Source organism: Brassica napus, chromosome C4, assembly GCF_020379485.1.
Source record: "Brassica napus cultivar Da-Ae chromosome C4, Da-Ae, whole genome shotgun sequence".
NCBI classification, from domain to species: domain Eukaryota; kingdom Viridiplantae; phylum Streptophyta; class Magnoliopsida; order Brassicales; family Brassicaceae; genus Brassica; species Brassica napus.
The window spans coordinates 6,329,210-6,342,403 of record NC_063447.1 but is presented as its reverse complement, the minus strand read 5'-3'; the positions used below and the strand labels follow the sequence as shown (position 1 = coordinate 6,342,403).

The following is a 13,194-nucleotide window of genomic DNA, read 5'->3' as shown; positions in this document are numbered from 1 at the left end:
GATCCGTTTTATAAAGGATTCAGCCAGGCCATTCTGAGTATGGACATGTGCTACAGAATGCTCCACACTTACCCCCATGGACATACAATAGTCATTAAAAGCTTGAGAAGTGAATTCACTTGCATTGTCTAGACGTATAGTCTTTAATGGAAAATCTGGAAAATGTGCTCTCGGTCTTATTATCTGAGCCAGCAATCTTGCAAGTGCTAGATTACGAGTTGATAGGAGACAAACATGTGACCATCTTGTGGATGCGTCAATCAGGACCATAAAATATCTAAATGTCCCACAAGGTGGGTGTATTGGTCCACAAATATCAACTTGTATTCTTTCTAGGAAATTTGTAACTTCCTTATTCACTTTGGTACGTGATGGCTTAGTAATTAGTTTCCCTTGTGAGCATGCTTCACATGTGATATTCTTAGGGATAACTCTTTTTGTTTTCAAACTGTGACCATTTGAATTTGATATGAGTTTTCGCATCATGTTCGAACCGGGGTGTCTCAGCCGATTGTGCCAAAGAGTGAACTCTTCTTTGAATTCTTTATTCAAGACGGCATTAGCCTCAACAAGACTGGCCTGGGCATAATAAAGACCAGTCCCACACGCAGGTATAGTCTCAAAGACTTTCTTATTGCCTTGAGTGATTTTATAAATCTGTAGGAATTCTTTACTTCCTTCACCCATTGTTTCGATGTGGAAACCATTCAGTCTTATGTCTTTAAAGCTCAATAGACTTCTGTTTGAGCTAGGTGAGTACAAAGCATCTTCAATCTAAAGATGTGTACCTTTTGGCAATAAGATATTGGCGTGGCCATAGCCTTCAATTAAGCTAGCCGTGCCAGCTATAGTGGTGATGTTAGCTACCTTATATGTGAGATGTATGAAAAATCGTTTGTCTCTCAAAATGGTGTGGCTGGTGCCACTGTCCACCACGATTGTATCCATTCCACTTTTCATTCTTCAAAAACAATAATCATAAAGTTAATGAACAATAATAAAATTTTCAGAGATGGTATCTTTAATGATCTAATTCTTAGGCATATGAGAAATGAAAAAAAAATTTATTCATTCAAAGGATAAAGTTAAATCCAAAGCCAAACACTGATAAACAATCTTAAAGAACACCAAATCCAGGGGAAAACAATAAAAAAACGATATGGAATTTTAATTCCTTATTTCAGTATGTCTGAAGTTTCAAACTCCATGTGATCAACTTTGTCTGACTCGTGCTGATGATCCTGGACGTCTTCCAAGTCATCATCATCATCATCATCATATCCCGGGTCTCGAACCATGTTAGCTTCCGGGTTTCTTTTTAAGATCTCCATGTAAAGCTCACACAAATGCTTAGGAGTTCGGCAATTCTTTGCCCAATGATTACCCATGCCACATCTGTGGCATCGATCAGCTTTGATCTGTGGTTTAAAAGACACACTACGGCCTCGGCCACGACCACGGCTAAAGCCGGGTGTGGTACCGCGACCACGTCCTCGCCCGTGTGCTTTAAAAGAACCACGACCTCGTCCTTGACTTCTTCCACGGTTTGGACCGGGATGGTCATTGTGTTGGACAAGGTTACTCTCTTTCTTTGGCTCTATAGCCAGCTTAGAGATGTCGGGTAATGGAGCTGTACCAGGAGGTCTCATCTCACTGTTTTTCAATAACAGTTCGTTGTTAGCTTCAGCCAACAAGAGACATTCTATCAACTCAGTATATGTGGCGAAATTCCTCTCTCTGTACTGCTGTTGCAATACCATGTTGGTTTGAGGAAACGTGGAGAGAGTTTTATTAAGCCTCTCTTCCTCGGTTACTTTTTCACCACATAACCTTAACAAGGACACAATTCTGAACAGGACTGAGTTGTACTCGTCTACTGATTTGTAGTCCAAGAACCTTATGTGTTTCCAATCATATTGAGCCTTTGGAAGCAACACCGTTTTTTTGTGGTCATATCTTCGCTGTAAAGCGATCCAAAGGTCATATGGATTTTCCATGGTCATGTACTGAGTTTTCAAGTTCTCTTGGAGATGGTGGTGTATCATGTAGATAGCTCTATACTTGTCTTTGTCACTGGAATTGTTGTCTTCGGTGATTGTGTCACCAAGATCTTTTGATCGCAGCATGATCTTTGCATCAAGCGCCCATTCCGGGTAGTTGTCACCATTGCTTTTCAAAGCACTGAAATCAAGATTCGCAATCTTTGACATCTGAAAAATATTTGTAGTTTATCCCCATTAGTAAGAAAATAATCGGATCATTCACATACTCTTTCAGTCGGGTACAATCAATGCAAGTAAATAACAATATTTTTTTCAATGATCCAAACGATTTCATGTATATGCAGGAAGGTAAAGTTAAACCTATACATCTAGGATAAAGTTAAATTCATTGCATAAAATCTGATCAGTTTTATCAATTTTCGACATGAAAGTAAACTAATCAGTGTGAATGATCTATCCTAATCAGATGATTTCATGTGATATGCAGGAAGGTAAAGTTAAACCTATACAAAATCGAGATAAAGTTAAATCCATGCATGAAATCAGATTAGTATACATTTTCAAAAAAAAAATGCAATCATTTCTTACTTTTATTTGTTTTCGATATTTATCAGATTAAATATAATGATTTGATAATGCTAGTATATCAGTAATAATCCGAAATTTATTTATTTTCAGATAAATACTAGCAATTCATATTCCTAGTAGGATTAGGAAAAAAAAAATATAATAAATCGATATTTTTCTGATAAATGCTGAAAATTCTATTTTTTTTTTATTTAAGATAAAGATATAAGGTTTTTTAAAAAAATAGGAAAATCGAATTAAAATATATAGTATATTGTTTTCAGTCGGATTTATCAAAAAAAAATTGGATTTATCTTTAAAAATTTCAGATTTATCTATAAGAAAAATCGGATTTATCTTAAAAATATTAAAAAAAGAGAATTCTTTCAAATTTGAGACAGGTTCTAGTCGATTTCAACATATCAGAGAAAGACTTTAAACATTCAAGAACAAGTTTCTAATGCAAGCGAACAATCAGATTACATTGATGCAGCAGTCGGATAATTAAAAAATTGGTGTAATTGTTAACCTAAAAGGTTCTAGCAATTAACTCACATCAGGAAGATTAAAAAAAATCAAACAAGGTTAAACAAGGTGAAACAAGACGAGATTTAAGCTTTGAAAATAGATTAGGGTTTTAGATTTTATTCTGCAAAGACATACGGCTAGATGTAGCTGTATGTATGTGGCTGAGGGTTTAAATCCTTTTTGGTTTTGTTTTGAGTTTTCTGAAGATACATGAACCTTTTGTGATGAGTTGAACGGTCTGTGAGGAGAGGCACAGAGAGCTGCTGCTGGTTGCTGACAGAGAGAAAAGGAGGCGACTGGAAGAGCTTTAGGAGTCGCCGGAAAATAGCAAGAGATCGTTTGGTTTCTGATTTATGGGTGGTGGATTTTTGGAAGGGTTTAGAGACAAGGTCGTGCTGATAACGTGTTGTGAATGAAGAGGGGAACTTGTGTGTATTATTAGGTCGACCAACTGGTCTTTATATACATATGGTAATGACGGTCTAAGTACTGGATCGACATGAGATCGTACTTATCCTTAACTAGATAATGACTAGCAATACGTAAGATAAACACCAACTATAATGTAGATAAACACAAGAGTAGATAGGCGCCAGTATAATTCTGCGGATGGGCTTGGTCCGCCTTGCTACACGGACTGATAAATGGATCGATCACTAAATGGTTTATAACAGCTGTTTAAATCTTTTAGTTTTTCAATAGTACGATGTTTTTCTAAAGATAACAAATAAAATATAATGAAAAATATTATAGTAAAAATGTAGCAAAAGTGGTAATAAATCTTGGTGGATTTTGTTGATAAATGGTAGTATTTCTTTCTTATTCAACTAACCAAACAACTCAGAGAATTTAATGAAATTAATAGGCACGTGGATTTTACTTTTCATTGAATCATATTAATTTAAAATTGATAGGAGAAATAAGAAATGTATGGCTGCAAAGTAAGAGGGAATAATTAGTTTAGAAGATAAATCACCAAAGTATTAACTATTCCAAAGAAACCCGTTGAAAGTAGAAGAGTAAAGAGAACACAGACCAATCTTAATGAAAGTTTCATGCTGTCCACATGATTGGTTGGTTTTATTAATGTGATAGAATGCTTTCATTCGATGATTGTGGTGATGATCATGCACACGACATTGACCTCAAATCTCCAAATGTGAACAACATCACTAGCTTGTCCACGGAACTCGAGTAGTGTCTTCTTCCCATGGTCCATGATATCAACTTTGTGTCTTTAATGTACTTAAACTTGACAAATCGACAAGCCCACGACCATTTTACTCTAGCACAAACATCTTACCCACGTCATAACCAAAGATTGATAATCTAGCTGTTTCCAAGTTATGCGAGGTAATGACATACTATGAAAAAGCTTCGATTATCATAGGTTTTGTCCACCGATTGATGTATGCATCCGAGAAATCAAGCACAAAGGGTAACAAGAAGCAAGAATATTATGATGCAAGAAATCTAAATACATGGATCTAGATACAAGAATAGAACCATTTTTGGAGGTTTGGGGAAGATAAATAAAGACTCTATCAATTAATACTCGATGCACAAATAAATACGATAACTTAATAAAATTTTCATGTTCAAAGTTGAATCGATATAAAATATGACAGAATTTGATAAGATAATAAGATAATAATATTTAAAAAATAGGTAAATATATGATCCCACTAAAATTATAAATTAATAATTACTATATATAAGTTCTTATAAGCATACACAAAGCAATTTGTTGTTTATTTTTCTTCAAACTGAATCTCATCTCTATTTTTTATATTGAACAACATATAAAAGTGATGTATTACATGATATGTCATGTAAAAAACTTTGAGCACTAACACTTTTTCAATTTTTAGATTTTGATATGTCAAACTATTATTGGAAATAAGCTGGATTATCTCTTCAATTATTTCAATAGTAGATTCCTAGATTATTTATGAGGTGCACCTAATTTAAAAAAAATATATTTTAGATAATAAAAAAATTTAGGTATGTTTCATAAACACATGTTTGGTTAGTTAAATGAATATTTGGATTATGACTTTTTAAAAACAATTGTCTCAAAATTTATTAAAATCTAATTGTTGATGAGTAAATAACTATCTTAATTTATTTAATTGATAAAAGGCAATTCAAAAGCATATAAACAAACTGTTTAATCAACAATATGTGTATTAATTTTGGATTATTCTTACCACATTTTATTTTTAATAGAACTTTGTAAGCTTATTATAAGCCAAAACTGAATTGGTCCGCTAAGAAAGAAACGAAAATTGACCAATGTTTTTAAGAACCTTTTATAATATATTATAAAATTAGATGATTTTGTAGCCAACACCAATATAAAAATACTAAAATTTTATATTTTACTTATTTGATTAGGTTAATTATTTTAATATTAATTATATATTTTATTTTTATGTATATGCTATTTTATATTTTGACATACGTTATGAATTTTTTAAATAAATTTTAGTGTTATGTTTTAAGATAGTTAGCATATATATCAAGTTAGTTAATTTTAGTTCATATTTTGAAATTAATTTATAGATTTACTTTAGAAATATTAAGATTTATAAAAAATATTAAACAATGATACTGATTTGGAATATTTTTCGTATTTTTATTTATATATGAATATTTTTAATAGTATATAGCCCTTATCGTAATATTGGCTGTGGACATAATTTGTTTTTTTCTTGTTAAACTCTTTTTATGTTAAGTTTTCAAGAATTTTGTATAAATACCAATCTAATTTTTAAGATAATTAATACATTAGTTAATTTATCATTTTTGTAATTTTGTATTTATTTTTATTTTACTTTCACATACATGATTATTAGAACATTTTTTTATGATTTCTTTTTTAAAATGTTATTTTTGTTCGATAAAATTTTATTTTTAATTTTCAAATATTTAGTTTAAAAATAAAGTTAATTATTTCTGGCAAAAAAATTTAAACTTATTTAATTTTATTTTGAGAGAAATAAAATATCTGAAATTTTATATTTAAAAATATCAAATTAACATTTTGAGAATACATATTATTAATAATTTAGTTTCTATGTGACCACTTTAAATAACATATAGCCTCAATTTTAAAATCATATGTGATTTAGATTCATATTTTCTTTATTATTTCAAATTCTTTTATTTTTTAATATTATATTTTGTAAGTAAAATTTATGTTATTCTTCCAAATATTTAGTTTATATATCAATATGATTTCTTTAATGATTTTAGCTTTTTCTAAATTTTACATTGATTATGAAAGAAACAATTTTTGAAAGTTCTATAAGTAATATATAAAATGGTGATTGACATATTTTTCTTGGTGCTTCAAGATAATATATGGATATTCTCAATAATTTACGGCATCAAATTATATATAGTATATGTTATTTGTGAATATTTTCAGTTATTTCTGTTTTTTAAAGCATATAGTCCATATCATATTAAAGGTTACATACATAATTATATTTTTAGTAATAATATGCGATCAATACCAATTCCTATAAGGTACGTGAACAATCTCTTATTATATTAAGTTTTCAATAATTAGCTACAAATATCAATCTAACTTTAAAGATAAGTTTTACAAATTTTAATTTATCTTTTTATAGTTTTGTGTTGATTTTTATTTATTTTTACATACGTGATTATTTATAAATATGTTTTTTAAAACTTTGTTTCTTTTTGAATATTTTTTTTTTTTTAATTTTTTGTTTAATTTCAAATATATAATTATTTTATATATCAAGTTAATTATCTTTAATAATATTTTTATTTACTGTATCAAATTAAGATGCTGACTTTTATATTATTATAATGATATTTTTAAATTCTATGTGAACACTTAAATAATATATATCCTCAATTTTGAAATCATATGTTATTTAGATTCATATGTAATGAAAAAGTGATTTAGATTTACATTGTCTTTATTATTTGAAATTCTTATATTTTTAAGATTATTTTTGTTACTTAATTTTATGTTGATCTTCCAAACATTTATTTCTTATAATAAACTGATTCTTTTAGTTATTTGGCAATTTTGCTTACAAAATTTATTATTGATATTTTTTTGAAAGAAATAGCTTCCATTTTGAAATCATATTTTGTTAGATTCATATGTAATGAAAAGTGCTTTAGATTCATATTGTTTTTATTATTTTCAAATCTTGTATTCTTTAAGATTTTTTTTGTTAGTTGATTTTATGTTGGTCTTTCAAATGTTTACTTTATATATTAAATTGATTCCTTTAATAATTTTGCATTTTCACTAAATTGAATAGTAGTTTCCTTTTTATTTTGAAATAAACATTTTTTGAAAATCTTTTTTAAAATAATAATTAAAATGGTAATTTGACATATTTTGGTGCTTTAAAATAATATGTGGATATTCTCAATGATTTATTGCATAAAATTACATATAGTACATATTTTTGTTGAATATTTTCAGCAGTATATAACCTAAATTTTGTAAATCATGTGTTTTAGATTTATATAGTTATAATTGTTTGAAAGTATTGCATTTTTAAATTAACTATTATATTTGTTTGTTATTTTTATGTTAATTTTTGAAACTTTATTTTATATAGTATAGATTTGTACATGATGTTTTTAACTTTGTAAATTTAACTTATTTGATAATTATTTATATTTTATTTTGAAATAAAAAATTTCGTAATATTAACATTTTTAGAAATACCAAATTGAAAAATGATTTGGTATATTTTTGGTGCTTTAAAATAATATGTGAACATTCTCAATGATTTATAATATCAACTTATATATAGTATATGTTAGTTTGAATATTTTCAATAGTATATAACCTAAACTTTGAAAATCATGAGTTTAAATTTAGATTTATATAGTTATACTTGTTTGAAAGTCTTGTATTTTTAAATTAATTATTCTTTTCGTTATTTATTTTTTAATTTTCGAAAAATATTAAACATTATGTTAACTTAATATAGTATTTATATTTTTGTAAATTTACCTTATTCGATATTGATTTATATTTTAGTTTGAAATAAACATTTTTTTGGTAATATTAACATTTTTAAAAATAGTAAACTTAAATAATAATTTGTCATACTACGATTGGTCGTTTAAATCCTACGTGGACGCTCTTGATGGCTTATAGCCTCAACTTTTATATAGTATAGATTCAAACCAATAATTTTCTAAATCAGAAAATTGAAACACGAATTTTGTTAGTCAAACGAATGAGCATATGTGAACAGAAATTCCATCAACTCAAAACTAAGTCATGTGATTTATGTTAAACTAACAAATTATACTAGTCCAAATAAAAAAAATGTTTGCCGTGAACAAATATTATTACAAATCTAATCAATTAATTATCGATTCATACCGCGTTTGAGATCAAATCATAAGACGATAAGTGTAAAAGCATGAGTTACTTATCTTGATTGATATAGAGGATGTTGGTGATGAAGAAAAGAAACGGCTGATTTCACTCGACACGAAGATGAATAGATGATGAGAGATCGCAAAACTCCGTTGACCCATAATCGTATCGTTATGTTAGATTGGTCGGAAACTCAACATCAGTTAGGGTTTTCATTTTTTCTTTTTGTTACAACTTCAGACGGCTAGGGTTTCGTGTTGATAACGTGTTGTAAATAAATAGAGAAAGAGAGAATTAGTTATTCTTATTCATAACATAATGTGCCATTTATATATAGGGAATTACGTCATAGATAAATGAAAAGCTTACAAATACTAAACTAATAAGGAAAATGAAATCTTAATTATACAAGGAAAAAAAAAACCAAGAGAAAAAGAAAAGTCTAAACCGCATTTGCTTATGACATTCACTTAAACGGTTCATAACAAAAACAATCATATTGTTGTTTTTTGTTTTTGAAAAAAGAATATTAGTTATGATATTCTTCATTTAATTGTTATTGTGTAGAGTAGAAAAGGTTTTTTTGAACAGTCTTGAGTTTTGTAAAAAAAAAAGAGTATTATTAGTTTCGATTTTGTATTAAAATTAAATGTAACGACGTTTCACTTGTTCAAGTCTCAATGTGCCTGGCCAGTGATCATCTTCATATATAAAAATATAATTATTTATCTTGATAATTCAGTTGGAAACAGATGTTGAGGATTTGAGATTTTCGAATTTTTATATAGAGATAACCTTCCATTTCAAGAGTATACTGGGCTGCGTATAAGCCTTTATGGGCTTTGAAACAAAAATGGGCTAGACAGTTGTTCTGTTAAACAAAAAATGGACTGGCGAACGAAATTGTATAGTTTAGGTATTGGCCGCCGAAATGATCGGTTATTGAATGTATTAAACGACAGTGCGTTAGTTCTAGTGGCACGAAGATGTAATTATTGTGGAAAAATCAAGGTTAAGTACATTTAATAGTTTAGATGATTTGTAATCAATTATTAGAAGATTAAATTAAAAAAACTTGATGTAACTGGTTAGAAAGTAAAATTATATATGTATAGATTTAGTTTCAAGAAACAAAATAAAACGTCTTGCAATTTTTTCTGAATATAATAAACAACTACGACCGTGGCAAAATAAAGAGAACACACACCAGCTTTATTAAAAGTTTTATTCAACCCACATGACTGGCTGAGTGGCTGGTTTTATTAAGATAATATCCGGGTTTTTTTCACTCGGTGGTGATGGGCACAACAGTGACTCCAACACTGTGGATAACATCACTAGCTTGTCCATGGAACCCGACGATCTTCTGGCCATTCTCCCCAAGAGTGAACTTCTCACCGGAATCCATTAATTCCAAACTGACTTGACTCCCTTTTGTTCGTCTTGAACTGAAGTGAGATAATTACTGGCTCCTCCACTCCGAATATCTTATCGTAGTAGCCTACCAAGGCCGTGAGATATTCACCATCCTCAAGAACAAACTGAAAATCCTCAAAAACAACAAACTTAAGTGTAAAAATCTAGTGATGTAGCTGAAACCAAACAAAAAAATCTTGCTCGGCTATGAAAATGACCTCTTCAGCTCCAAGTAATGTCATCTTCCCATGATCATCTCCAGTAACCAAGCTTGTGCCTTTAATGTACTCAAACTTGACAAATGATACACCATCGTTACCTTGCCCTACGTAAATTTTCTTTACATCGTCGTAAACACCATCATCCCATGTAACTCCTCCGTTGCCGCCTACGTACGGATGGTAGTTTCTTGGCTGGAATCAAAGGTGTTGGAGCAGGAATAGGTGCAAAATATGCTCCTAGAGCATCAATAGCGTCACCTTCTGTCCCATGGAATCCAACAAGCCGACGATCCTTTTGCTCAAGAACAAACTTCTTACCCACTTTATACCCAAAGAATGATGCTCTACCCTTTGATGTTTGGAAGGTAAGCGACGTGATGACAGTATTTTGAAAAAGTTTTGGCTTATCATAGGTTGCTTCCACCGTTTTGATGTATTCATCCGGGTAATCAAGCACAAACTGCAACAAGATCAACATTCAATAAAATTAATTGTTTAAGGTTGTTAGGAGATAAAAAAAAAGTTGTTGGGAGATCTCGGATATTATTATGAAATTGTGTTCAATATATTTCGATGTAGTTATTAAGAAATTTAGTATTTATGTATAAATTTGTTTGTATCTATAAATGTAAAGATTTTGTTAGACAAGTTATTCATTTTGTATAAGAAGTGTATAAATAAGTTACCTCGGCTGGTGTTCCCCCTTTCACCCCATGTTGAAATTTCTCTGACTTGCCACCTTTGTCGTACTCGAACTCTAAATATGCAATACGACAATCATCTTGACAGATGCGCAGCGTTTTAACGGCGTCGTAAGAGCCATCATCCCAAATAAGTCCCTCTGTACCACCTTGAGCATCCAGCTTATAAAGAGGAGGCAACGACGTGGTGAGAGAGTCATGCACAAAGTAAACTCCAAGAGCGTCGAGAGCATCACCCGACCGTCCATGAAACCCTACGATCTTCTTTCCTTGATCCTCAAAACCAAACTTTGTACCGGTCCGGTGGATGAGGAGGCAGGTCCGGTGGATGAGGTCAACGACAGCAGATGCTTCGACAAGTGTTTGGTTGGTCGGCCGGAGCAACCTCTATTGTCGTCTGCTGCAACTTTCTGCCTCATGATGTGTCGGTGCTTGATGCCCATCGTCGGACTTCCGTGGTAGGTGAATTTTTTGGAGGCGAGCTTGGGGAGGCCAATATTTACCGGCTCGTGACTCATGGTGTTCAATGTCGCCTCAACATTGTCTTCCGCAATACGTGTCGCACACTCTTAGAGCAACATTATCAATGGCAACTCTTAGCAAACATCTTAGAATATTTAATGACTATTTTTAGTCGAAGAAGTTTTGTAAGATACTTAACTAAAATACTACATTATCAATAGAACTTTTTGAAGGTTCTTAGGTTAAAAATATTATTTTTATTTATAAATAGTAATTAAGATATATCCATTTATATTCAATACATTAAAAAAAAACTTTTTATTTCATTAAATTAAAATTACAATCATTTTATTACATTCCATTTAAAAAAAAAATTAAAAATAATAGCTAACACACATTTTATTCAATTCACAGAAACTTAAAAATCATTGGTTATTTGGAAGATGTCCAAATTTAGCCCAAATATTTTCAATCAAATCGAATTTTAATTGTTCATGGGCTTGTCTGTTACGAACGCTCGATCGACGATCCATTGCAGTGCCGAGATTTGAATTCGGAGTAACGGTGAATGTATCCTCTTCTTCGCTTTCTTGAAATTCTCTCTCGTTATACTGAGTGAATGTTGAACGTTCATCCTCGACAATCATATTATGGAGTATGATGCATGCTTTCATAATATTTGCTATTTTTTCTTTATCCCATAACTTAGATGGATTTTTCACTACGGCAAATCTAGCTTGCAGAACTCCGAAGGCACGCTCCACATCTTTTCGAACAGCTTCTTGGGTTTTAGCAAATAACGAATGTTTCTCACTTTGTGGAAGTCAGATAGATTGAATAAAAGTCGCCCATTTCGGATAAATACCATCAGTGAGATAATATGCCAAATGGTATGGATTACCATTTACATAGAAGTTCACTTGTGGCGCTATTCCGTTAATAATGTCATCAAAAACGGGTGATCGATCGAGAATATTAAGATCGTTCATAGTACCTGGAACTCCAAAAAATGCGTGCCATATCCAGAGGTCACTTGAAGCTACCGCCTCCAAAACAATTGTTGGTTTTTCGGTTCCTCGTGAATACATTCCTTTCCAAGCAGTGGGGCAATTCTTCCACTCCCAATGCATACAGTCGATGCTGCCAACCATCCCCGGAAATCCACGTTGTTCTCCTATATAGAGAAGTCTTTGCAGATCCTCATGTGCCAACTGTCGAATTGCTGCAGTACATTTTTGTAGGGGTGCTAGACTAGACCGTCCGGTACAATCTTTGCCTTGTTGAAAATACGGTATGTTGGTTGTGAGACGATTCACAATACGCAGGAACAATGATTTGTTCATTCGAAACCGTCGTCGGAATAATTGAACATTATAAGTTGGAGTCTCGCAAAAGTAATCATTCCAGAGCATCTGGTGGCTGTCTTCTCGGTGCCTCTCCATATAAATACGTTGCTTCCGCTCTTTTGGTTCTTCATCAAAGTTTTGAACGTAATCATTAACATAATCTTCAACGTAATCATTAACATAATCTTCATCATCGTCATCGTTATGGTAGTGATAATGAGAAGAAGATGCCATTAGAGTTTTTTTACATTTAAAATGAAGAGTTGATGAAAGGGGAGGGATGTCTTTAAATTGCCAATGATCTTTCATATTTATAGGGGCAAATAAGCTCTTCTCGTGATACAACTTGTGAATGTATATTGTGTTCTCGTGATACAACTTGTGAATGTATATTGTTTTGTTGTGGAAGTAAAAAACAACTCATGTGACTCTTACACCTTTGAATTATTATGTTGTACCTTTGAATTATTATGTTGTTTAAAGTAGTTCACGAGACAAGTAGTTGTTGTTTCAAAGTCACATTTTAATTATTTTTATGTGAACGAGTGAAGTAGTTGT

General features: G+C 31.0%; 2 protein-coding genes across 2 annotated transcripts; both read right to left on the bottom strand.

The window, feature by feature from the left end:
• Nucleotides 1–1,175: 1,175 nt before the first annotated feature.
• On the bottom strand, nucleotides 1,176–2,210 carry LOC106392505. The gene has a single exon (XM_022701646.2). It carries the CDS (start codon nucleotides 2,208–2,210, stop codon nucleotides 1,176–1,178), a length of 1,035 nt encoding a protein of 344 aa, XP_022557367.2.
• A 7,361-nt stretch (nucleotides 2,211–9,571) lies between these two features.
• On the bottom strand, nucleotides 9,572–12,870 carry LOC125585757 (jacalin-related lectin 23-like). Its single transcript, XM_048755403.1, has 5 exons — nucleotides 12,741–12,870; nucleotides 11,332–11,396; nucleotides 10,814–11,215; nucleotides 10,125–10,587; nucleotides 9,572–10,031 (listed from the first exon to the last, which is right to left on the bottom strand). The coding sequence occupies exons 1-4, from the start codon at nucleotides 12,868–12,870 to the stop codon at nucleotides 10,267–10,269; spliced, it is 918 nt and encodes a 305-aa protein (XP_048611360.1). The 3' UTR covers nucleotides 9,572–10,031; nucleotides 10,125–10,266.
• Between the last annotated feature and the right edge of the window lie 324 nt (nucleotides 12,871–13,194).

Coding starts and splice junctions, on each gene's coding strand:
- LOC106392505 (XM_022701646.2), bottom strand. CDS start 2,210: ATGTCAAAGATTGCGAATCTTGATTTCAGTGCTTTGAAAAGCAATGGT.
- LOC125585757 (XM_048755403.1), bottom strand. CDS start 12,870: ATGGCATCTTCTTCTCATTATCACTACCATAACGATGACGATGATGAA. Junction 11,397..12,740: donor ACCAAAAGAGCGGAAGCAAC/GTATTTATATGG, acceptor TGTTGCTCTAAG/AGTGTGCGACACGTATTGCG. Junction 10,588..10,813: donor AAGGGGGAACACCAGCCGAG/GTAACTTATTTA, acceptor ATCTTGTTGCAG/TTTGTGCTTGATTACCCGGA.